The sequence below is a fragment of the Hyla sarda genome, chromosome 9, assembly GCF_029499605.1.
Source record: "Hyla sarda isolate aHylSar1 chromosome 9, aHylSar1.hap1, whole genome shotgun sequence".
NCBI classification, from domain to species: domain Eukaryota; kingdom Metazoa; phylum Chordata; class Amphibia; order Anura; family Hylidae; genus Hyla; species Hyla sarda.
The window spans coordinates 115,649,281-115,676,140 of record NC_079197.1 but is presented as its reverse complement, the minus strand read 5'-3'; the positions used below and the strand labels follow the sequence as shown (position 1 = coordinate 115,676,140).

Genomic DNA, 26,860 nt, shown 5'->3' with positions numbered 1-26,860 from the left:
GACACTGATCACAGGACCCTAGGGGCCTATTAGGGGGTCAGGTTGGGGGGGATTTTTTTTTTTATATATATATACTTTCACTTTTATTTTATACTTTCACTTTTATTTAACACCTACCTGTCCCTGAAAGAACACTGTCCCTGCACTAGGGGGTCAATCGCCGTGGATGAGGGGGCTCCGGAGCACAGAGGGGGGGTCCCGGTCCTCTTCTGGCACCTCTGCCCGCTGACTGAACTGAGCGAGCGAGCAGAGCTGCGTGAGGGGCCCGGTAACCCCTCCTCTGCTGCGCTGCTATTGGCCGGACGATCGCCAGCCAATAGCAGAGTTGCTGGGGCCGTGACAGTATTGTCACCGCTCCCAGCAACCGAAGGTGATTGGCGGGGAATCGTACACTGCTGATCACCTTCGTTTTCCAGGGTCATCGGGTCGCAAGTGACCCGAATGACCGGAATCGCAGCAGATCGCTCGCGTGAATTCGCAGGCGCTCTGCTGCGATCGCCGACATGTGGGGGTCCCGGGACCCCCTTTGGCGTTTGCATGGCATGCCTGCTGAACTATTTCAGCAGTCATGCCATTCCGATCTCTGCCAGGCGCTGCGGCAGGGAGCGGAATATACCATGACGTACATGTACGTCATGGGTCTTTAAGTACCGGGGTCCCATGAAGTACATGAACGTCATGGGTCCTGAAGGGGTTAATATCATTGAGATATGAGAAGAACTCCTGGAACGGAGTCCCGGACCAGATCACCAGAATATTGTCTACATATCTCAAGATCCGTTTAATATATTGGAGAAATGGATTAAGGGATGTAAAAATCCATGCAAGTTGTATTACATAGGAAAAACTAAACATCCATTAGTTCAGCGTATTAGGGAACTGTTAGGTTCGGAACACATCAGATCAGTCAAAACAAAAAAAGGATCGCAACAATTCATAAATCATATGATTTCTCACCAGGGAGGTGAAACAACAGGTCTGAAATTCAGAGATATTGAAAGGGTGGAATATCCAAGTAAAGGGAAAGATAAACATCAGCTGTGGCTGCAGAAGGAATCCAGATGGATCCTAAGGCTGAATGCAACAGGACCAGCAGGTTTGAATGATAAAAAACGAGTTTGGTGCATTATTATTATTTGGTGCATTGGTGCTAGCATATCATCCTATTTAACAAGTTAAGCCTCTACTCTATTGTTTTATTGTTTTTTTATTTCTTTTTTGTATTGGCACGGAAATGGTTAACACTCACCTGTGTTTCTATGATTTTTTCCACTTGCACCACGTAACCTGGGAAGAGGTAAAAAGTCGTGGAGTATGCGGGATGATGTCTCCATCTGCCGCCTCCCTGCCTGGATCGACATGATCCAGGGAGCATTAGATTCCCAGTGAACTGTCTGCAATTTTTACGGTGAGCGCTCCGCTTCTGTCTTTCTTTGGTGTTACTTTCTTTGTTTTGTTTTTTTATTATGTTACAAATACATGGTGGGTGAAAACAGACATAATATAATATTCATACAGTAGAACTTTTTGGGTGTGCCCTGAACATCAAACAGGAAGGACACACAACTATTGCACTCCTTATTTTCTAGATCCAAATTCCATTATTCAAAATTTGCCTTACATCTACAATTTCCCATACATCTACCATTCTATTAAGGAATATTATTCTAAACAAGCCAAGAAACAAGTAATGTCCACTGAAAAAGCAAGATGGTTAGATGAGTTGAGGAACAATTTTCATTCACTACTGGTTTATTTGCAGAACACTTTGCAGGCCCCTTATTAACCAAACAGTCTAAAAGATATGTAGTGAAAGAAAAAATTGCTTTAAATTACAATATAACCCTTCTTCAAATCATTGTTAAAACTTATGTACAATATTATCATTCTCTTTATAACCAAGGTTAGGATCCTTCTACCTCTCAGCACATATCAAAAAGTTCAAAGGATCCTTTTCATTCCCCTTTATCACACTCACCTCAAGTTCCATACTAAAGATTTCTCTTTGGATTAAACCTTAAAGACTATTAAAGGATAGCTCCCACCATCACTTTTTTCTGTCCCTGCCTATTACCCATCTATCCCTAACCCCCTCCCTGTCTTTCTTTTTTTTTTACATATTAAAAATGTCTTTTTGTCTGCCTGGTAGTGTGCTCACTACCAGACAGACTTCCCCAGCAGGCACCATGTCACTGATGCCTGCTGGGGCCGACACTTCCGCCTGTAGTTCACCTATACAGGGCGCCTCGAGCTGTTTCCCCACTGCAACTCCCAGCTTGTCCTGACATCTATTGGCTGTCAGGGTATGCTGGGAGTTGTAGTGGGGAAACAACTGGAGGCACCCTGTATAGGTGAACACCTGATCTGTGATGGCAGCACATACCACTCACCGCCACGCAGCACGTAACCCCCCCCCCGGCCCCAGCACGCCGCTCAACTCACTCCCCCTTACTTCACCCATTCAGAGTACCCCCTCCCCGCCGCACAGCCCGCAACCCCCCCGGCCCGACAGCTCCGCTCAACCCACTCTCCCTCCCCACCCCCCTTAGTTCACCTATTCAGTGTCCCTCCAGCTGTTTCCCCACTACAACTCCCAGCTTGCCCTGACATCTATTGGCTGTCAGTGCATGCTGGTAGTTGTAGTGGGGAAACTGGAGGCATATTGTATAGGTGAACACGCAACCCCATCGGCTGTCCGGGCAAGCTGGGAGTTGTAGTTTTGAAACATCTGGAGGTCCGCAGGTTGAAGACCACTGCCCGGGCCTTTGTCATCATCCAGCCCCCCATCCCCCCTTTAGTTTTGTACTCACCTCCGCTCGGCGGGACGTTCGGGTGAGTTGGTCCGGGCCATCTGCGCTGCAGGACCGTCCGGTGGGAGGGGTAGTCATTCCGGGCTGTCCATCTTCACCAGGGGGGCCTCTTTTCCACGCTTCGGGCCCAGAATAATGACGTTGCCTTGATGACGACGCACAGGGACATTGCGTCCCTGTGCGTCGTCGTCAAGGCAACGTCATCACCCCGGGGCCGGGCGCGAAGCGCGGAGAAGAGCCCCCCCCCCCCCCCCCTGGTGAAGAAGGACAGCCCGGAACGACTATCCCTCCCCACCGGACGGTCCTGCAGCACAGATGGCCCGGACCAGTTCACCCGAACGTCCTGCCGAGTGGAGGTGAGTACAAAACTAAAGGGGAAATGGGGGGCTGGATGATGACGAAGGCCCGAGCAGTGGTCTTCAACCTGCGGACCACTGTTAAATCAGACATTGACAAGCGGTGATGATGAAGGGGGTGGTGTGGGATGATGACAGGGTAATGATGAAGGGGGGGATGATGACAGGGTAATGATGAAGGGGGGATGATGACAGGGTAATGATGAAGGGGGGATGATGACAGAATAATGATGAAGGGGGATGATGACAGGGTAATGAGGAAGGGGGGATGATGAAGGGGGGATGAGGACAGGGTAATGATGATGAAGGGTGAATGATAACAGGGTAATGATGAAGGGGGATGATGACAGGTGATGATAATGAAGGGGGGATGATGACAGGGTGATGATGATGAGGGTGTTAATGACGGGGGTCTGGATGATGACAGGGGGGATTATGTATTTCCCACCCTAGGCTTATACTCGAGTCAATAACTTTTCCTGGGTTTTTGGGGTGAAATTAGGGGCCTTGGCTTATATTCGGGTCAGCTTATACTCGAGTACATACTGTACTTTACCTTGTCCCCGGGAGCCTGCGCGCATCCACTTCCTTCAAAGCACTTCCAGCACCGCAGTGACTGAATTTCGACTCGTTGCCAGGCTTAAATGAGTCGAAATTCTGTAGTGACATCACTGCCATGGCATTCGGCCACTAGGAGGGCGACCCCTAGTGGCCGAACTTAAAAGTGATTTTAAACTGGTTTAAAATCACTTTTTTAAATTAAAGTATATTACAGATATGTTGTAGTACTACAACATATCAATTTTTTGATTTTCATGACAGTGCCCATTTAAGTCTTTGGATTTTACTGAATACCTGGGCTTGAGGCCTTTTCATATACCTAATAAAAATATAAGCACATAACCTATCAATATCTTACAAATATGTTCAAAAGGGTGACCACCACATCTCTTAATGTAAAACTAATAGCAGGATCACTCACAATAACCTGCTGGTACTGGCTGGTAGTCCATGTGACACTGATCACTAGTGATGAGCGGCAGGGGCCATATTCGAATTCGAGATATTTTGTGAATATATAGACAAATATTCGTCCTATGCTTGCAAAATTCACATATTCGCTGTTTTTTTCATGCAAAAATTTGTAATGAAATTCGCATAGAGCACATGAGTATTTATATCTTTCACCTTAAAGAAGGGAGAGATCAGTGTCCAGTATGGAAGTGCTGACATTCCCATAAATATTTGCATAAATATTCGCATAAATTTGCATAAAAAAATATTCATGTTTACGAAAATAATATCATTACGAATATATATCACTGTGTTCTAAATATTCGCGAAATCGTGAAGTGCCAATATTCACATAAATTTGCATAAAAATGAAACACGAATATTCGTCATTACGAATATATCTCACTATATACTAAATATTCGTGAAATCGCGATGTGTCGATATTCGCATAAATATCCGCACAAATTTGCATTAAAATAAAATATGAATATTCGTCTTCATGAATATATCACTATATTCTAAATATTCGCAAAATTGCGAAGTGCCAATATTCGTGGTAAAAATTAGCAATTTGAATATTCACGCTCAACACTGCTGATCGCATGGGTATTATCCTTTTTCCTCTATAGTGCATTGTTGGTGCACTGAGGGTGTTTCCTAGACCTTTGGTGCACTGAGGGTGCTCCTAGACCTTTGGTGCACTGAGGGTGCTCCTAGACCTTTGGTGTACTGAGGGTGCTTCTAGACCTTTGGTGCACTGCTATGCCCACCTAGCTGGACCCTGATGATCATGCCTTAATACATACTCACAACATACCTCAGTTACATGTAGCCTTATTCACTCTACCCACCAATCCTAACCACCTTCTCAGCTTTGTTCATAGGGTTACATAAGTTTGCTTTTTGATGCATTTGGATTTCAAAGATTTATCAAACCTTCCACCTAATAGCAATGCATGTCAACACTTACTCACCTGGTTGTCTTTCTTAGATCAGCAATGGGGCTAGTGCACTAGTATTGGTTCTCCAATAGAAAGTATCAGAATCCTGAAATGTTTGACACCTATTTTGAAAACTTATTTTCTCAAGATGATTTGAAACTTTTTGACAAATTTGTTGTCCCTGCTCCATTATCACAACCCCTTATAAGGGTATTCCCGTCTAAAAATTGGTGGCCTATCCACAGGATTAGAGATGAGCGAACGTACAGTAAATTCGATTCGTCAAAAACTTCTCGGCAGTTGATAACTTATCCTGTGTAAATTAGTTCAGCCTTCAGGTGCTCCGGTGGGCTGGAAAAGGTGGATACATTCCTAGGAAAAAGTCTCCTAGGACTCTATCCACCTTTTCCAGCCCACCGGAGCACCTGAAAGCTGAACTAATTTATGCAGGAAAAGTCATCAACTGCCGAGCCGAGAAGTTCGTGACGAATCGAATTTACTGTAAGTTCGCTCATCTCTACACAGGATCATGAGAACAAGGACCCTCACAGCCCTCAACAACCTGCTTGTAATGGCCAGAGGGGTTGAAAACATATATAAATGCTTTTTTTTAAAACTTATGTGTAGTAGAGATGTCGCAAATTGTTCACCGGTGAACAGTTCCCGGCGAATTTTGCATGTTCGCGTTCGCACCGCCGGGCGAACATATGTGAAGTTCGATCCGCCCCCTATACTTGAACATTGCAGTAAACTTTGACCCTGTGAGGCAGAGTCAGCAGACATATTACAGCCAATCAGCAGCAGTCCCTCCCTTCCAGACCCTCCTACCTCTTGCACGGACGCCATTTTAGCCTCATTCAGCATGCTGCAGGCTTAGGAAGTGGAGGGTCAGAGAAGCTGCTCCTGCTGTATAGGGAAAGCGATAGCTAGGTTGCTGCTAGGGGGTGTATTCAGGGTCCAGTTTACTCCTAAAGCACTAGTGTAACATCTGCTTTAAGGACAGCACCCAAAAGAGCCCTTTTTAGGGCTGAAAGATATCAGCCCTGGTTGGGTGGGTACCGCTGGTTAAAAGGGGTACTCCAGAATCAAACTTAAGTTCCTTCAAGCATCTATCTACTACAGTATTCAAAGGGCTGAAAGATATCAGTCCGTAGGTCTTGCAACAGCTGGAGGCACCCTGGTTGGGAGGGAACCGCTGGTTAAAAGGGGTACTCCAGAATCAAACTTAAGTTCCTTCAAGCAACTAACTACTACAGTATTCAAATGGCTGAAAGATATCAGTCCGTGTGTTTTGCAACAGCTGTAGGCACCCTGGTTGGGGACCACTGCTTAAAAGGGGAACTCCGCTGGCAAGCTTTTTTTCTTTAAGGCAACTAACTACTACAGTATTCAAAGGGCTGAAATATATCAGTCCGTGTGTTTTGCAACAGCTGGAGGCACCCTAGTTGGGGACCACTACATAAAAGGGGAACTCCGCTGGCAAGTTTTTTTGCTCATTGTCACACTAGTGCAAATCACAATCACATTAGGTGTGACAGTTGTGCAAATTAAAAAAAAATACTTTTTTTGTCTGTTAAATAAAATCAGCCATCACTGTTAGTTCACGTCACAGTTGCCATTTTTCCTGCCTGCAGGGAAAATTGTGTCACCCTAGTTTAAATCACATTAGGTGTGACAGTTGTGCAAATTAAAAAAAATACCTTTTTTAGCTGTTAAATAAAATCAGTCGTCACTGTTAGTTCACGTCACACTTGCCATCTTTCCTGCCTGCAGGGCAAATTGTGTCGCCCTAGTGCAAATCACATTAGGTGTGACAGTTGTGCAAATAAAAAAATAAAAAACTTTTTTGGCTGTTAAATAAAATCAGTTTTCACTGTTAGTTCACGTCACAGTTGCCATTTTTCCTGCCTGCAGGGCAAATTGTGTCACCCTAGTACAAATCACATTAGGTGTGATAGTTATGCAAATAAAAAAAAAATACCTTTTTTGGCTGTTAAATAAAATCAGTTGTCACTGTTAGTTCACATCACAGTTGCCATTTTTCCTGCCTGCAGGGCAAATTGTGTCACCCTAGTGCAAATCACATTAGGTGTGACAGTTGTGCAAAAAAAAAAAAAACCTTTTTTGGCTGTTAAATAAAATCAGTCGTCACTGTTAGTTCACGTCACAGTTGCCATCTTTCCTGCCGGCAGGGCAAATTGTGTCACCCTAGTGCAAATCACATTAGGTGTGACACTTGTGCAAATTTAACCAAAAGATTACAGGCAGAGGAAGGCCACCCCGCATGGGCCATCCTGGTGCTTGGATTCCCTTTGGCCCTATAATGGCCAGTGTTCAGAGGCCACGTACCCTAAACCCCCAAAGTTCTGAGGACTTAGTTGACTGGCTATCACAAGACACCCAATCTACTACTAAAGCTTCTGCTCGGAACCTTGACGCACCGTCCTTCTCCTCCTCTAGCTTAGCTTCGGGCACCTCTCATGCTACCACTTGCCCGCCTGCCGCCACCACCAACACTAGCACCACAGCAGCTTTATTTGATCTGTCAGAGGAGTTATTTACACATCAGTTTGAAGACATGAGTGATGCACAACCATTATTGTCAGAGGATGCAGTTAACAGGGATATGTCTCAGTCAGGCAGCATTACACACATGGACGTACGGAGTGATGATGATGTTGTACCCGCTGCTGCTTCCTTTCTTGAGGTGTCAGATAGCGGTATAGGTGTTGGTGATGACGATGTGTCTGTGGATGCCACGTGGGTGCCCGCTAGAAGAGAAAAAGAGGGGGAAAAGTCAGATGGGGAGACAGAGAGGAGGAAGAGACGAGTTGGAAGCAGGGGGAGTTTGTCGCAAGGAGCTAGTGGCACAGTCAGACAGCATGCATCGGCACCCGGGGTCAGCCAGATGGGAAGCCAATCAACGCATGCTGTTGCCACCACCAGAATGCCGTCATCGCAGAGCTCAGCAGTGTAGCATTTTTTTTGTGTGTCTGCCTCTGATAATAGCGAGGCCATTTGCAACCTGTACCAGAAGAAACTGAGTCGTGGGAAGTCCAACACCCACCTAGGCACAACTGCTTTGCGAAGGCACATGATGTCACATCACAAATGCCTATGGGATCAACACGTCAGTACAAGCAGCACACAAAGTCAAAGCCGCCATTCTCCTCCTGGTCCAGCATCTTCAGCCAGGTCAACCACTGCTACCCTCCTTGCCCACTCTCAATCATTCACCTCTCCGTCTCTCGCCTTGTGCAGTTCCTGCTCATCTGCCCACAGTCAGGTGTCTGTCAAGGAGATGTTTGAGCGCAAGAAGACAATGTCTCAAAGTCACCCCCTAGCCCGGCGTCTGACAGCTGGCTTGTCAGAACTGCTAGCCCACCAGCTTTTATCATACAAGATGCCTTTAAAAAATTTGTAGCCATTGGGACACCGCAGTGGAGGGTACCCGGACGAAAAGGAAATTATGGCATGTCTGGCACACAGTGTAGGGGCAAGGGTCCATCTGACCACTGATACCTGGTCTGCAAAGCATGGTCAGGGCAGGTATATCACCTACACTGCTCATTGGGTAAACCTGGTGATGGCTGCCAAGCATGGAATGCGTGGCTCTGCAGAGGAGTTGGTGACACCGCCACGACTTGCAGGCAGGCCTGCTGCCACCTCCTACTCCTCCTACTCCATCCTCTTCCATAACATCCTCGGCCGAGTCCTCTTCCACTGCTACATCTTGCTCCACATCACCGGCACCCACCCCAGCTCCCCAGGTGCTATTCCACATCCCGGATACGGCAGTGTCATGCCATCTTGGGGTTGACTTGCCTCAAAGTGGAGAGTCACACCGCACCAGCGCTCCTGTCGGCCCTGAACGCACAGGTGGACCAGTAGCTGACTCCGCACCAACTGGAGATCGGCAAGGTGGTTTGTGACAACGGATCAAATTTGTTGGCGGCATTGAGGTTGGGCAAGTTGAAACATGTGCCGTGCATGGCACATGTGTGTAATCTGATTGTACAATGCTTTGTGCTCAAGTACCCAGGCTTAAAGGATGTCCTGAAGCAGTCCAGGAAGGTGTGTGGCCATTTCAGGCGTTCCTACACGGCTATGGCGCACATGTCCGATATCAAGCTGCGAAAAAACATGCCAGTGAGGCGCTTGATTTGTGACAGCCCGACACGTTGGAATTCAACACTCCTAATGTTCGACCGCCTGCTCCAACAAGAAAAAGCCATCAATGAATATTTGTATGACCGGCGTGCTAGGACATCATCTGCGGAGCTGGGAATTTTTTTGCCACGTTACTGGAGGCTCATGCGCAATGCCTGAAGGCTCATGTGTCCGTTTGAGGAGGTGACAAACCTGGTCAGTCGCACCAAAGGCACCATCAGCGACATCATACCGTTTGTTTTCTTCCTGGAGCGTGCCCTGCAAAGTGTGCTGGATCAGGCAGTAGATTAGCGTGAAGAGCAAGAGTTGTGGACACCATCACCACCAGAAACAGCCTTATCAGCATCGCTTGCTGGACCTGTGGCAATGCTGGAAGAGGATTGTGAGGAAGAGGAGTCAGAGGAGGAATGTGGCTTTGAAGAGGAGGAGGAAGACCAACCACAGCAGGCATCCCAGGGTGCTCCTTGTCACCTATCTGGTTCCCGTGGTGTTGTACGTGGCTGGGGTGAAGAAGATTATACCTTCACTGACATCACTGAGGACGAGGAATGGGACATGAGTAGCTCGGCATCCGTCCTTGTGCAAATGGGGTCTTTCATACTGTCTTGCCTGTTGAAGGACCCTCGTATAAAAAGGATGAAGGAGAATGACCTGTACTGGGTGTCCACGCTACTAGACCCCCGGTATAAACATAAAGTGCCTGACATGTTACCGCATTACAGCAAGGCGGAAAGGATTCAGCAGGTCCAAAATAAATTAAGAAGTATGCTTTACACAGCGTATAAGGGTCATGTCACAGCACAACAGGGATCTAACAGGGGAAGATGTGAAAGTAATCCTCCTCCTCCTCATACGAACACGCCGGCAAGGACAGGAAGCTGTACAGATATGCTGTTGATGCAGAGCTTTTTAAGTCCTACGCATCGCCACAGCCCTTCGGGGTCCACCATCAGAGAACGACTTGACCGACAGGTAGCAGACTACCAGGCCTTAACAGCAGATATCGACACTCTGAGGAGCGATGAACCCCTTGACTACTGGGTGTGCCGGCTTGACCTGTTGCCTGAGCTATCCCAATTTGCGCTCGAACTTCTGGCCTGTCCCGCTTCTGGCCTGTCCCTGTCAGAAAGGACCTTCAGTGCAGCAGGAGGTATTGTCACTGAGAAAAGGAGTCGCCTTGGTCAAAAAAGTCTGGATTACCTCACCTTTCTTAAGATGAATGAGGGATGGATTCAATAGGGTTCAAGCCGCAATGTTTTAGGGCACTATCTGCCTGGCAAAACAAACAGAATTTTTTCTGGCTGCTGCTACAGCTGCGGCTGTGACAATACCCAATTTTTCATCCATGTGTACATGTCTAATTTTTCTGGACTCTGCTGCTGCACTTGTTATGGTGCTGCAATTTTTATGGCTGCTGCTACTGCTGCAACAATACCAAATTTTCCAGCCAGGTGTTCATGCCTATTTTTTCTGGCCTCTGCTACTGCACTTTTTCTGGTGCTGCAATTTTTCTGGCTGCTGCTACAGATGTGGCTGCGACAATGCCCAATTTTTCATCCATGTGTACATGCCTAACTTTTCTGGCCTCTGCTGCTGCAATTGTTATGGTGCTGCAATATTTATGGCCGCTGCTACAGAAGCGACTGCAACAATACCAAATTTTTCAGGCCTGTGTACATGCCTAATTTTTCAGGCACTCTCTGCTGACATCTCTGTCCATTTTTGCAACCGTGGATATTAGATGTATGCTAAGGGTAGCATGGTGGCTCAGAGGTTAGCACTGCTGCCTTGCAGCACTGGGGTCTTGTGTTCAAATCCCACTATGTGCTGCCTCAAGGGGGCCTCTAACTATGTGCTGCCTAATATGGGGGAATCTTATGTGCCGACTAAAGGGGGAATCTAACTATGTGCTGCCTAATATGGGGGAATCTATGTGCTGTCTAAGGGGGAAATCTAACTATGTGATGGCTAAAGCACGTTATTAAACCATTTAGGAATAATAGGTGATTTATGCCCTTTATGGATTAAAACCAGACTCTGCATCAACTATGTAATTTTCCATGGGAGTTTTGCCATGGATCTTACTCCGGCACGCCACAGTCCAGGTGTTAGTCCCCTTGAAACAACTTTTAAATCACTTTTGTGGCCAGAAAGAGTCCCTGTGGGTTTTAAAATTTGCCTGCCCATTGAAGTCAATGGTGGTTCGCCCGGTTCGCCGGTTCGCAAACTTTTGCAGATGTTCGCGGTTCGCAAACCGAAAATTTTATGTTCGCGACATCACTAATGTGTAGTAACTCCCATAGAAGTTAATGGGAGTTGCATAAACTGTGTAATGCTTTTAGCTATGATGTTTCCATCTGTCAGACATAGTTGGATATCCTGAGGCTATGCCATAAAAATCAATATAAGAGTACACATTTTTAAAACAGCTATGCTTTCCAATGGAGTAACTCCCCTATTAAGTATCTTGGTATTGGTCTTGCAGCTTCATCCTTACACGGCTTTCTTCACTATAAACCTGTCTTAAACATCAGAACTGAAAAGTTCTGTCATATGCAAAGTATGATGTTTATTTCTCATAATATGGCAGCTCAATGCACCTCCCCCCTTTACTTCTCACACTGTCTCTTTGACATTTACAAATTGCTTTTGCATTAGCTTATGATATGACTTTATGCATGCATTTTCTATAAGATGCATGTAAACTGTGAAGAATGATCCTTCTCTTCATGGCGGTGCTGTTGGGCTTTGCTTGTTTGTTTGCAAATCCAAATAAAAACTATTGAAAAAATAAATAAAAAACTTTCATATGATTAATATAACTGTGGTTTGCCCATTCTATTCCAGCTCATCTGGGTAGATACAGATGATAGCTTTCTAGTTGATACATGTTAATGTTTTTTATAGCTTTATACTGATTAGACATTTTTTCTCTGTTGATTACACAGTAATTCAATTACATTCTTTCTACAATTATGTCAGAGGCCATAACCCTGCTTCTTCTCCTGCCTTTTTTCCCTGCTGGGGATGGCTAAGTGCTAATCTCATTGCATAGCTCACATCACACTGTGTGAGGTTATTAGTACAATCTGTTCAAATCTTCCAAAAAAGAAACCGTGAGCAAACAATTTCACATTTGCTTAAAACAAGTTAAATAATTGCTCATAAAGCTCCTTGTTCCCAGAATACATTATGTTCAACATTCACTCAGTTCTAAAGCCCACTACAAGAGATGGATTCCTAAGCCATCCATATCCAGTGCTTGTTATTATGATTCATTTTATATTTTGCCTACCTTTATTAAGTAGTAGATATTGTCTCATTTGGTTGCCAAGATCATTTACGGATCCCATTATGCATTGATTATGCAATGAAAAGTAAAAGGGTAGCTTCACTGGCGGTAGATTTGCTGCAGAAAATTCCCACGACTATCCATCTGAATTTGGCTCGCAGTTAGTAGATTTTTAGTCACAAAAATTTCTACAACAAATCTGGTGTGGTGTGCGGACAAACCTGAAATGATTATTTACAGTTAACTGAACACACACATTCTACATGGAAATAATTAGATATGTATAAAACCTGAAAACCTTATGTAATGTTTATATAATGTATTTTGAAACAAACAAAATAATTGGGGAAATAGATAGAAAAATACTAAAGTGATGATATTTTGAAGGGGTTTTGCTTCATTCTATTCCATAGTCTATTGTGTAGTAATGTTCACGTTATTATTTTTATTTTGCTAAATAAAATTACAAATCTGTCTTTTTTGGGGGGTACTTATTCACCATACAGAAAAAACTATTGTATGTTTTAATAGTTCAGATATTTTTGCACATGGGCATACCAATTATATTACTTTTTTTTTCTTATAGTAAAATAGTAAAATGATTTTGTTTCTTGTAAATTTTTATTTCATTTTTTTTACATCTTTTTAAAACCTTTCTTTACTCTTTATATTTTTAACCCCCTTTCGTTTTTGAGATCTCCTATTTTATTTTTACTATCGCATGGAGTGTATGACAGTAAAATTTTAGTCGTCTGCAATCCCTTGAGAAGGCCCCTTGCTTTTGTGGTGGCCCAGTCCAGGAGATGTTACCCCGTACCTTTGCTGCACTGTCAGGCAGCCTTTTTCAGAGTCCCCAGGGCTCCTTGCACCTGTTTCCCCCCTGTACATATGTTCTGCAGTGTATTGTATAATAAAATGTGTTGTATCTTTAGGAGTAATGTCATGTGATTGTTACCCAGGAGGTATCAGTGACCAGGTGATCCCAAGAGTGACCTTTGGGCTCCCTTCTAGTCTCCCCCATATAATCCCTGGGTGGAGCTAGCTTCTTTCTCTTGGAGCTTAGAGTACTTGCTTCCTGCTGCGGTCCAGTGCAGCCGTGCCTAGTGTGTGTGTTGTGATAAAGTGGCAAAGAAAGGGGGCATTTCCTTGACTCACTCTGGAGAATCCTTCACCTGTGGCCTAAGTAATCAGGCAGCAGAGAGGGGAGGTCTTCAAAAGGAAGAGATTCAGTGTGATCTGAGCTCTCTCTAGGAAACAGTAAGCCACTGTAAAGGGGAGACACGGGCCCTGTTGGGGGAAGCACACAGCCGGAGCTGTGAGTAGCCCAAGTGATGGTGTGAACTGTGAGTAAACAGGTTGCAAGTGGCACATGTTTTACTGGATGAGGGTAGCTCACCAGTTAGTAGACAGGGCATGTTGAGAGTTGTAGTCAGTGATCAGATGGTCTAGGATTTTATTTTGTTCCTGTGTTATGCTTGTTTTTTCCTGCCACCAGTGTAAATAAAGCTGGCGAGGTGCCAGACTTCTAACCTGAACTGTTGTTGGCCGAGTTATTGCAAGGAAATGTGTCCCGTGGCAGTGACCAGGATGATCCCAGAGCTATCCCCGAGGACGGTTCCTTACATTTGGTGGTGGATGCGGGCATCACATTGCCAAGGACAACCAACTGGTCGAGTTGGAGTTGAGCCATTGCTAGGAGCAACCCCCTGCAAATTTGCAAGTCTGAGCTCAGCAGAGGAATACAAGCACAGGAATGAGTCTGTGGAGGAACGTTGCAAGTGGCAATGGATCGCGGTTTTGGAAACGGAACAACGTCGGCAGGCAGTTGCCGGGTGTAACCGATGAGGGCCACAGTCGGTGGTCGCCAGGATGAAGCCGAGGACTCGTGAGCTGTTGGTGGGCGGAATCCCACTGTGGGTGGACTTGGAATGTTATCAGACTGTGTCTCGGATCATGCATGAGGTAATTCCGTGTGTGAAGTCCCGACCGGAGCACGGTAAGACAGTTCAAATTAACCATTAATGGGACAAACCATTCGCCCGTTGTTTCACAGAGTACGGGAACATATATGGTCATTGAAAACTGGCCATGGGTCACAGAGGTTTATAACCCACATGATTAGTGTCCACAATGGTCCAAGAGCTAGGAAGTTCTCAGCCATAGAACGTATAGAACCTTCACCAGAGAGAAATTATAGACACAAAAGTCTATTAGTGAAGGAATCGCACTGAATCCTGCGCATAAACGCTATTGGTCCCTTAGGTCTCAATGACCATGATGAAATGAGCATGTTTATCTAACAGATATATAATGTTATACATGAGTATATGTATGCATCTTGTATGGACTCACTATAGTAAGCTTGCTTTTAAGATTCCTAATGTATCTTGTCACTATTCACTTTGTCTCCTCCCCCACCGTGACCCTGTATTCCCCTCTCACCTGTCCCTCCTCCCAGCCAGGTTGGTTTCCATGACCACCAGGTTGATGTTTTAAAAGCACACCCACGGACGTGCTGAGGTAGGGCCTGAAGAAGGGCAAGCGCGTGACACGGTCTATAGCCCAAAGTTCTGCCCAGAGTCCGCTCTCTCACATGGATCCATGATGTACATGAATAAAGAAACCTGATGCAGCATACCGGTCAGTGCTCCGTGCTTTTCTTTCTATTAAAGACGCTACCTTAAGTGACTATTATACGTTGTAGCACTGGTTTACTGAACAGGCACAGGCTTTATAGCATATGGGTGTCCCCAGCTACTGGGAAGCAATACCTGAGTTGTATATAGAAAGGTGCTGTAACTCCTCCTTCTCTCAAGATTGTCACTTTCTGTATTTTTGACAATTATGGGATGCCGAGAGTGTACCAGAAAATTAGCACCCAAAGGTTACGGAATTAGTAAAGACTGGGGTCTCTTTGCTGGACTGTGTGAATGGTGCTGTAAATTGTGAACCTATGCAGGATAATAATGTTTTCTTTTTAAAACGTATGATGATGTGTTCAGATGTAAAGAGTCCCATTCCCACCTCCTGCAGGACAAAAGAAAACCTGTGTGAGCTGGCAATAGATGGTAAAAAGGTGATGGTTTTGTTTGACCTTAGATGTGTGATAAGTCTAGTAAAAACCAGCTGCAGAAAGTCAGACCCCGCTATAATGTCTATGCAAGCCGGTATTTGGGGTCATAAAACAATTAATGTATGTATTTCTACTCCCTGTGGTACTATAGGACACAAGGTTGCAATAGATCCCTCCTTGGAGTACAAGGGAAGAATGTCAGGTGACTAGAGCAGGAACACCTGATAGTCTCACAACACTTGACTTGCACCAAACAGCAGGGGAAAGTAACTCAGTGGAGGCTGAGGATGGCAAGTGCCAGCAGACCTTAGGTATATGACCACTAGGGGAGCTGAAGAGCAGTCCGCAAGTCAAGTTACGGAGATGGCTATGGAAAAGCCAAAACTACAGGAGAGAGTACCAGTGGAGCTGGATGTTGCATTTACAGTTACAGACGGAGTCCTAAGTAAAAGAGATGGAGACAGAGGACAAGAGACGGCTGTCAGTAAAAATCTCGGAAACGAAGGGCTGGCCTTGGGAAGAAACTGGAGCAAATCCAGGTTCTGGAATAAACCCTGAAATTGGTTGACGGAAAAAGAAGAAGAGGTACAGTGTTTGACAGAGGAGAGGGACAAAGTGCTGGCAGACTTCCAGAGTGAGCAGGAAGCGAATCTTTAACTGGAAAAAGTCACGGTGCACCACAAAAGTGAGATTAGAGCTCTTCAGAATGAACTGTCCCACTCCCAGAGTCTGGTGACCTGCCAGAGGAATGAAGTGGAGAGTCTGGCGGAAGAAGGGAGTCTTCTGCATAGTGCATATCACGCTCTACAGACTGACAACAAGGCTAGGCAGGTAGCCATAGAAGAACTGAAGCGAGAGAATGTGCTGAAGGCTCATAAAGTGCAGAGCCTGGAAGCGCAGAACAAAATGTGCAGTAGGTCCCACGCAGCCTTGGTTTTGCTAGGAACGCAACTCTACGAGCAAGAGGCTCTGCTGGCGGACAATGAGCAGTTGAGAAAACAATTGCTATCTTCGGAAAATACTATCAGGGACTTGACAGAATTGCTGGATAGTGAGAGGATGAAGTCCACTATGCTTTAGAGTAACCAGCAAGAATATGTAAAGATGGAACAGGACATGAAAGTCCTAAAAGAGAGCAGAGACCAAGCTATCGTGGAATTGGCTCAAGAAAGGCTTCTGGGGCAAAAGCTACTGGATAAAGGAATGCTTTCTCTGAAAGTAGAGAAGTCCTCTGAAGCTAAGATTGAGGTGAAGCCCTGTAAGAAGTCCTCTGAAGCTAAGATTGAAGTGAAGCCCTGTAAGAAGTCCTCTGAAGCTAAGATTGAGGTGAAGCCCTCCTTGACTCACTCTGGAGAATCATTCATCTGGGTCCTAAGTAATCAGGCAGCGGAGAGGGGAGGTCTTCAAAAGAAAGAGATTCAGTGTGATTTGGGCTCTCCCTAGGAATCAGCAAGCTGCTCTAAGGGGGGGACATGGGCCCTGTTGGGGGAAGCACACAGCTAGAGCTGTGAGATGCCCAAGTGACCGTGTGAACTGCGAGTAAACAGGTTGCAGGTGGCACATGTTTTACTGATGACGGTAGCTCACCATTTAGTAGACAGGGCATGCTGACAGTTGTAGTCAGTGACCAGACAGTCTAGGATTTTATTTTGTTCCTGTGTTATGATTGTTTTTGCTTGCAACCTTTGTAAATAAAGCTAGTGAGGTGCCAGACTTCTAACCTGAACTGTTGTTAGCCGACTTATTGCAAGGAAACGTGTCCCATGGCAGTGACCAGGACGATCCCAGAACTATCCCTGAGGATGGTTCCTTACAGTGTCCAGAATGTTGGAGGCCTCAAAGTCAAGTCCTGCAGCCACCATCAATTCAAATAAGTTAAAGTCACAGCTTTATAAGTCAAGTCAAGTCAATCCCTGTCATATGTCAAGTCAGCGTGGTCTGCATTCAATTGTCCAGTCCTACTACAAGCAAGCCCTTAAGGTCTCTGCATCAATGGTCACCTCCTTGGGCCCTGGCTGAACTGTATAGACTTTACCAACGGTCTACCCTCAGTAAAGATACCGTTGTCCCTAACTTGGTGTTGGAGTCTTTATTGCCTCTGTGCCTAACCCAGGATCCAGCAGTATACCCGCCACCACACTTTGATGACAACCCAAAATCACCCCACTATTGGGGGGCCAGACAGGAGCTAAACTCTTAAGGGGATATTATAACTTAAATTAGCTTATACCTAACCCACAGGATAGGGGATGAGCGAAAGATTACAAGGCTTCTGACTGCTTCAATCTTCCCCCATATCCTCCTTCTGTGCAGAATGGCACCCCGACTCTTTTGTTTGAATTGAGAGGCAGTTTGGCATGCACTCCACTTCTGGATTCATATGGAAGGATAAAGAAGAAAAAGCTAATATCATATATATATATATATATATATATATATATATATATATATATATATAATTCAGGATTTTCATGTAAAGAGGATGATTAAATACTGCCATGACCCAGAGAAAAGTCCTACTTCTACCGCCCACATACAGAGATTGACAGATTTTTCTGGTAGGAGTTTGTGTACAGAAAGAGCTGTCAATCATTGAGTTGGTGGGGAGAGATGAGCTTTTTCCAACATATATTGTCAATGTAATTGCCAAATAAAAGTGTTGCCTTTCTTTGTAATTTTGTCGGTGATGATGAATTAAATAACTATTAAAAAATTGTCTCTACAGAACAGGAAGTGACAGCTTATTGTAAAAAGTGATTTGTCAGTGTGAAAAGTGTAAGATTTCAGTATTCAGTAAAAAAAAAAAAGGATGAAAAAAACTAAATTATAAAAAGAGTTGGTCATTTTCTGATGATACATTTCCACAGATTTTCTGGTTTGTTGTTTTGCAGTGAGGAGTTTGTGGGGTGACTACACAATGTTTAGAAGACAGTGCTGTGAATGATAGGATCAAACCCTTTAGTGCTTTCCTTGTAAAAAAAAAAAAAATAAATAAACATTAGCTTAGGCATTGAGAAGAACCCTGTATACAGTTTAGGTTACTTGTGCAGTCCTACTGATCTTGGAACAAATCACATTTTAGCTACTGGACATAATATTTCAGCCTGGGGTCAAGTCCTGGGGAAAAAAAAGTGTGGGAACTCTTCCACTAAAGATCTGGCGCTGCAGGACTCCTGCTAATGTGTACAGTGTTCTTGCTGTAGAAAAAGTGCAGTAACTTAGTTCCCATGCATTCCTTCAGGGCTTGAGCCCTGATTTCAGCTATAGTTATAGGGGTAAACAGCAATTGAGAAATAAATGTAATGTTGAAATGACCCCCAAAGGTCTTCTGCTTATGAGTTTATGAGGAAAAAATGTGTAAAATAAATCTACATATTGGAAACTCAATAGTGGAGATTTATCAATCAGTCTGAAACCCCAATTGTCTGTTTTTTCCCACATCAACCAATCACAGCTCAACTTTTAAATCTTAACAAGCTTTTGTAAAGTGAAAGTTGAGCTTTGATTTGTTACTATGGGAAAAAAAACTGACAATTAGGGTTTCAGGCTGATTGATAAATCTCCACTATTAAGTTTTAGATATGTAGATTTATTTAACAATTTTTTTTCAGGGCCAATGTGTGTATGTGTGTATGTATGTATGTATGTATGTATGTATGAGTGTATGTTCCAGCATCACTTCCAAATGGCTAAAGATATTAACATGAAACTTGGCACACATGTTACTAATATGTCAATTGCAAACATTTGATAGGTTAATTAACCCTTACCAACCCCAATTTGTGAGGGTCTGGGTTTTTCTTTAAAGTCCCATACAAGTCTATGAAAAATATATGTTACTGCATAACTTCCAAACAGCTGGAGATATTTCTATAATACTTGGTCACATGTTACTTATATGTCAACTAAAAATATATGATAATTAAATTAACCCAAACCTATCCCTTTATGTGAAGAATAGGGTTTTTAAGTATATGGGACTTCTGGTACCAAACTCCGCAAGCTCCGCTCTGCATCTCCTGATGAATGGATCATTCCGGCTGGAAACCACTCCCTTCATGCCCACTCCCATTTCACAAAAGACACGCCCACCTATTAAGCCACAACCCTTTAATTTTCTACCCTTTTTGTGTATTGGTCTTGCTTGCTAATCACACCCACTCCCACAAAGCTATGCCCCCTTTTATTTTTAGCTTACAATATCTTCATCACGAATTCAGGTAGAAGACAGACATGGTGCACATCTTACTTACCATGCTCTCCCAGTCAGAATATATCTTCATCACGACTCAGCCCCACCTGAGGACGGGATATGAGGATTGCATATGAGGACGGGATTAGGGTCAGGATATGAGGACGGGATATGGGGATTGGAGATGAAGTCAGGATATGAGGATGGGATATGGGGAAGGGATATGAGGACAGGATATGAGGTCGGGATATGAGGTCAGGATATGAGAATGGATATGAGAATGGATATAAGGACAATATATGAGGATGGGATATGAGGACAGGGTAAGAGGACGGGATATGAGGACAGGGTAAGAGGATGGGGTATGAGGATGGGATATGAGGACAGGACATGAGGGCAATATATGAGGATGGGATATGAGGTCAAAAGCATCCTCCTTTGTTGCTTTTCCTCCCAAACAAGAATTAGGAAGAAAAAAACGGGCAACGTTGGGTACTCAGCTAGTATATAAATAAAATGCAGAAAATAAAGAGCCTAAGTCACAACATAGGCAGCACCTGGGGGCCTAAAACTACACATGCTTGAATATATATATATATATATATATATATATATATATATATGTGTGTATGGTCATGGCCAAATTGGAGGAAGTGTCAGTCTATATATCCCACCACTTCAGCCATGTGCTGTGCTGAAGTGGTGGCGATATATAGATGACATTTTTGCCATCTGGTGTGGGGAGGATGTACAGTTGGATGAATTCCTTAATTTTCTTAATGTATCGACCAGGACATTAAATTTACCATGGTACATTCAAAGGAGGGCATACCATTTTTGGATACCTGGGTCTATGTTTCAGGGGATCGACTCAAAACTGATTTATATGTGAAGGATACGGACAGAAATAGTCTGTTACATTATAACAGTTTACATCCTAAAAGGATGGTCCGTTCCTTGCCATATAGTAAGTTTGTGAGGGGGGAAAGGATTGTGGACGATCCTGAACACCTGGAGAAAAGACTTCTGGATGTGGATAGGAAGTTCATATCCAGAGGATACCCCAGGAAACTTGTCAGGGAACAACAGGACAAGGCGAGACAAATAGAAAGGACAAAACTAGTGTCTAGGGATGATCACCAAAAGAGGATACCATTAATCTCCACATATAGTACATACAGTAGAATTATATTAAAACCAGTTTGCAAAAATACAAAGGAAACATAATGTCAGTGGGGCTTGGCTAACAAATCCAAAAGATTTGTATTGACAATACAGTATTACATATACATGTGGTTTTTGTGACCTCCTTAAATGGCAAATACAGATGTGCTGACATTGACAAAAAGAGGCTAGTAACACCTTAGCACTGATGTTTTTTTTTGTTTAATTATTTCCTGAATGCAAAATAAAATACATTCTAATTAGTCTTCATTAATAATTTCCTACCATTTAGCTACTATGGCAGGAATTCTGCTCAGAAATTCCAGTGCAGCAACATCCCATTGTTTTAAATGAGATTCTGCTGCACCTTGCACACAAGAGAATTTCCACAAGGGTAAAAAAAACCTTTTGCAAATTCAAATTACAGACTCCACAGAGAGAATAAACATGTTTATTTATTCAGCAGAATCTGCTCTGAAATGCTTTTTTGAGCAACCCTAACATTCCTGCTGCCCATTGAATGTCCACCTGGAATTTTTCTGTGTCAACTTCCCATCATATGAATAGAGATGGCAGCAAGAAAAAGTGTATGTTTTAAAGGTTGATTATTGGGGGAAGGAGAGTTCCTGATAATCATGCTGCATAAAATCAGTGATTAGCATTTAAACAAACAAATGTTTGTCGGCTGATCCCATCTTTTGCATAGCCGATAAAATCATTATTATTGGCCACACATCACTTTGTGTAAGCAGGGGATGTGTGGTCCGTAATGATGAAATTAAAGGAGGCTGCTTTATTGAACGAGCCTTGTAAAGGTTTAGAAAACAAGTGCTGATAACTGAGATTATTTTCAGCTGGTTAGCTCATATAAAAGAGTCCTCACACACTAACTTAAAGGATTTTAAATTCTAATTAAAAGAAAACTGTCAGCCTGTTTACTCACACTAAACCCAATAAACTGGGTTATAGTGTGGGTGAACAGGAGTCCAATGAGGGGTCAATTACTTAACTATGTCAAGTATGTCCTGACATATGTCTCCCAGAAGATCCTCTGCTCAATTCAGTGAATCCTGTGCAGAAGGCGGGACTTCGCCGGCTCAATTTACATATTCATGGTGTGGGTGAACAGGCTGACAGTTTTCCTTTAAACCAATTCAGCACAGTATCACAATAGGCAATTAGAAGACTCCATAGGCTTTAGTTTACCAATTACGGGGTGTCCACACATAGACAAAAAAAGCAGACACATTTTTCACCAGTAGAGAGGCATGAACATTTAGTTCAGCAGCTCTTCTCGAACCTTAAAAAATAGTTTGGTTCAGACAGAACATGTTCTGTCAAAATATGATGTTACCTTTAGATTAGGTTCCTTTTAATGGGTTCCCTGGGCTAAGTCCACTGTGCCTGACCCACAGAATCTTTCCTCAGCAAAACACAACAAGCCAAGGCTGCTATTCACAGCATTGGCTTACTGCCAATTGCTAACAGGTACAGTGTTTCCCACCCAAGAGCAGAAAGCTCCTCTGGCTGTGTGTTAAAAACTTTCTGTTTCTGTGGGCAAAAGAAATAGAAACATAGAATGCGTCGGCAGATAAGAACCATTTGGCCCATCTAGTCTGTCCAATAATCTGAGTCCTATCATTAGTCCCTGGCCCTATCATATATGAACTACAGCCTTATGCTTATCCCATGCATGTTTAAACTCCTTCACTGTATTTGCAGCAACCACTTCTGCAGAAAGGCTATTCCATGCATCCACTACTCTCTCAGTAAAGTATTACTTCCCGATATTACTTTTAAACCTTTGCCCCTCTAATTTAAAATGATGTCCTCTTGTGGTAGTTTTTCTTCTTATAAATATGCTCTCCTCCTTTACCGTGTTGATTCCCATTATGTATTCAAAAGTCTCAATCGTATCCCCTCTGTCTCTTCTTTTTTCCAAGCTATAAGTGTTAAGGTTCTTTTCCATTTCCTGGTAAGTTTTATCCTGCATTCCATGTGCTAGTTTAGTAGCTCTTCTCTGACTCTCTCTAGAGTATCTATATCCTTCTGGAGATACAGCCTCCTGTACTGCGCACAATACTCCAAGTGAGGTCTCACCAGTGTTCTGTACAGCGGCATGAGCGCTTCCCTCTCTACTGCTTATACCTCTCCTCATATATCCAAGCTTTCTGCTAACATTTCATGCTGGTCTTCTACATTGTCTGCCTACCTATAAGTCTTCATATACTTGAGAGGTAAGTATGGTTGGCTTTTATTTTATTTATTTTTCTTTCCTTCTTTCCTATCGGCAACTGTAATATATATATATGATGCATCATTATCAAAGCATTATAGGAATATTAAATTCATATAATGTTTTGATAATGATGCATCATTGTAATTTGTGTGTATACATTAGAGATGAGCAAATTTTTTTTTAAATTCAATTCGGCCGATTCGCTATTTCTGGCCTACAGAGAGCCTCAATAGGGGTGTAGAACACTTTGCCTTGCCGAAACACACATAGGATGTGTGCTGTGTTAATGAAATAATATTGTTATTCAGTATGGCATGCAGATTAGAGGCATCGCTATTTGAATCACATAGCCTGGAGGTGGCATCAGTATGAGGAGACCATATAGTGGCTGAATGACACAGAGTGAAGGTGGCGGCAGCATGAGGAGACCATATAGTGCCTGATAGACACAGCGTGGAGGTGGCGGCAGCATGAGGAGACCATATAGTGGCTGAATAACCCCGCCAGGAGGTGGCAAAAGCCTGACAAGACCATAGGGCCTCACAATTGAAAAGATTAAAGATATTTTTTAACAATTAAATTGAAGATTTCAAAAGATGAGCCTAAAAAGTTTTATTTAATGTGCCAGCAGAATGAGGAGACCACATGGTGGCACAGTGACACAGCCTGGAGGTGGCAACATGAGGAGACCATAATCTGGCAGAATGACACAGCCTGTAGTAGGCGGCAGCAAGAGGAGACCATATAGTGGCTGAATGACACAGCCTGGAGTTGGCGTCAGCAAGAGGAGACCATATTTTGGCTGAATGACACAGCATGGAGGTGGCGGAAGCATGAGTAGACCATATAATGGCTGAATGACACAGCGTGGAGTTGGCAGCAGCAAGAGGAGACCATATAATGGCTGAATGACACAGCCTGGAGGTGGCGAAAGTATAAGTAGACAATATAGTGGCTGAATGACCAAGCCTGGAGGTGGCAGCCGCCAGAAAAGACCATAGGGCCTCACAATTGAAAAGATTAAAAATATAATTTAAAATTTAAATTGAAGATTTTAAATAGAGTAACTTAAAACATTTTTATGTAATGTGCCAGCAGCATGATGAGACCACATGGTGACACAATGACATAGCCTGGAGGTGGCACCAGCATATGGAGACCAAAATGTGGAAGAATGACCAAGCCTGGAGGTGGCAGCAGCAAGAGGAGACCATATGGTGACAGAATGACAAAGCCTGGAGGTGGCGGTAGCCTGACAAGACCAAAGGGCCTCACAATTGAAAAGATTAACAATGTGGCCATGTTAACATCCTCCGGATACTTGATGAAAAACTGCCACACAGCAGAACAACTGATTTTCCCCCCAACAGTCCGCACTGACTGTTATTGCCGCCGACTCCAGGGACCCGTTCCACTACCTCCAGGTAGGCTGCCGCAAAGCAGGTGGTCTACCCTGGGCACATTTAGCTCCAGAGTTCCCACTGCTGCCACTATGCTGACTCCAAACCATGCCACCACCTTGTTGGCTCAACTGCTGCCTCATGGGCAACCTGCCACCCTCTCCTCCGGATGATGATGAAACCCCTTTGGCACCCGGCTCCTAAGTGCAATCGGCTTCATTATCATCGAGTTCTGTCTGCACATCACTGATGTCCTCCTCAGGTTCCTCAACAGTGTGTGCTTCAGGAGCCTGAACCTTCCACACCACTCTCCTCAGCACTACTTGCCTGCCTAGCGAAGGAAGCCTCCTCCACTTCTTGGCTGGGCAGTAGCTGCTGACTGTCCTCTAGTAGATCGTCCTGACTAAAAAGTGGAGCTGAACCCACAGCATAGGATACTTCTATGGGGGAGGAAACAGCATAAAAAAGAGGCAATTGGAGGATAGGGACTGCTCCCAGGCCATGCAAACTGAGGGTTGTGTATGAGGAACCCACCGTAACTAGGCCCTTAAAACTTTAACCAGAACAAAATGGTACACCACGTAGATGTACATATGGGGTATGCACTTATGAGTGGAGTACAATACGCTCCACTACAATTTAAACAGTCTTTGTGTACAACACCAGCAGGTGTGTCCTTTTGGCTGGACTTTTACAGTAACTAGGCCCATAAAACTTTAACCAGAACAAAATGGTACACCACATAGATTTATGTATGTGGTATGCACTTGAGTACAATACGCTCCACTACACTTAAAACAGTATTTGTCTGCCACACCAGCAGGTGTGTATTTTTGGCTGGCCTTCACAGCAACTAGGCCTTTAACCCCTTTTGGACATTTATGAACATCCCCAGTTGTAATGCTCGCTTACGAGGTGAGCGCACGTCATACCCAGTGGGTCCCGGTTGCTATAAGCAACCGGGACCCACGCCAATGCCGGACATCGCCGATCAGGCAAAGTTGATCGCCGCAACTAAAAGTGAAAGTAAAAGCATCCCTGCTACTCAGTGGGGCTGATGGGGACCATCGCGATAAAATCGTGATGTCCCGATCAGCTAGGACGCCGCAGGAGGGTGGCTTACCTGCCTCCTGCGCGTCCAAACGGCAATTGATTGCTCCAAGCCTGAAATCCAGGCTTGAGCAATCAACCGCCGATAACACTGATCAATGCAAAGCTATGGCTTTGCAGTGAACAGCGTAAAAGATCAGTGTGTGCAGTGTTATAGCCCCCTATGGGAGCTATAACACTGCAAAAAAAAAGTAAAAAGAAAAAGTTAATAAAGATCATTTAACCCTTTCCCTAATAAAAGTTTGAATCACCCCCCTTTTCCCACAAAAAAACTGTGTAAATAAAAATAAACATATGAGGTATCGCCGCGTGTGTAAATGTCCGAACTACAAAAATATATTGTTAATTAAACCGCACGGTCAATGGCCAAAGTCCAAAGTAACGTATTTTTGGTCACTTTTTATACCATAAAAAATGAATAAAAAGCGATCAAAAAGTCCAATCAAAACAAAAATGGTACTGCTAAAACCTTCGGATCACAGCGCAAAAAAATTAGTCCTCATACCGCACCGTACGTGGAAAAATAAAAAAATTATAGGGTCAGAAGAGGTCAATTTGTAGTTATAATATTTTTCAGAAGTAATACAAAATCAAACCTATATATGTAGGGTATCATTTTAACCATATGTACCTACAGAATAAAGATAAGGTGTCATTTTTACCGAAAAATGTACTGCGTAGAAACGGAAGCCCCCAAAAGTTACAAAATTGTGTTTTTTCTTCCATTTTGTCGCACAATTATTTTTTTTCCGTTTCACTGTAGATTTTTGGGTAAAATGACTGATGTCATTACAAAGTAGAATTGGTGGCGTAAAAATTAAGCCATCATATGGATTTTTAGGTGCACAATTGAAAGGGTTATGATTTTTAAAATGTAAGGAAGAAAAAACATAAGTGCATAAACATACAAATGCTCTGTCCTTAAGGTTAAGATTTTAAAAGGAACAAAATGGTACACCATGTAGATGCACTTATGAGGGGAGAACAATACGCTCCACTACACTTAAAACAGTATTTGTCTACAACACCAGCAGGTGTGTACTTTTTGCCTTTCACAGTAGCTAGGCCCTTAAGACTTTAACAGGAACAAAGTCGTAC

At 43.7% G+C, this 26,860-nt stretch overlaps 1 protein-coding gene across 5 annotated transcripts in view; it reads right to left on the bottom strand.

The window, feature by feature from the left end:
• The window catches only part of LOC130290249 (uncharacterized), a 101,727-nt gene that overhangs the window by 28,911 nt on the left and 45,956 nt on the right, over positions 1–26,860 (bottom strand). For 2 of the 5 annotated variants that reach the window (XM_056537601.1, XM_056537599.1), the window contains exon 1: positions 7,786–8,218. The exons of 2 other annotated variants lie outside the window; for them this stretch is intronic. In XM_056537601.1, coding sequence (XP_056393576.1) covers positions 7,786–8,218 — 433 coding nt within the window. Of the gene's footprint in view, positions 1–7,785; positions 8,219–12,587; positions 13,689–26,860 lie in introns of those variants that run through there. One more of the 5 variants, XM_056537602.1, reaches the window with a different exon arrangement.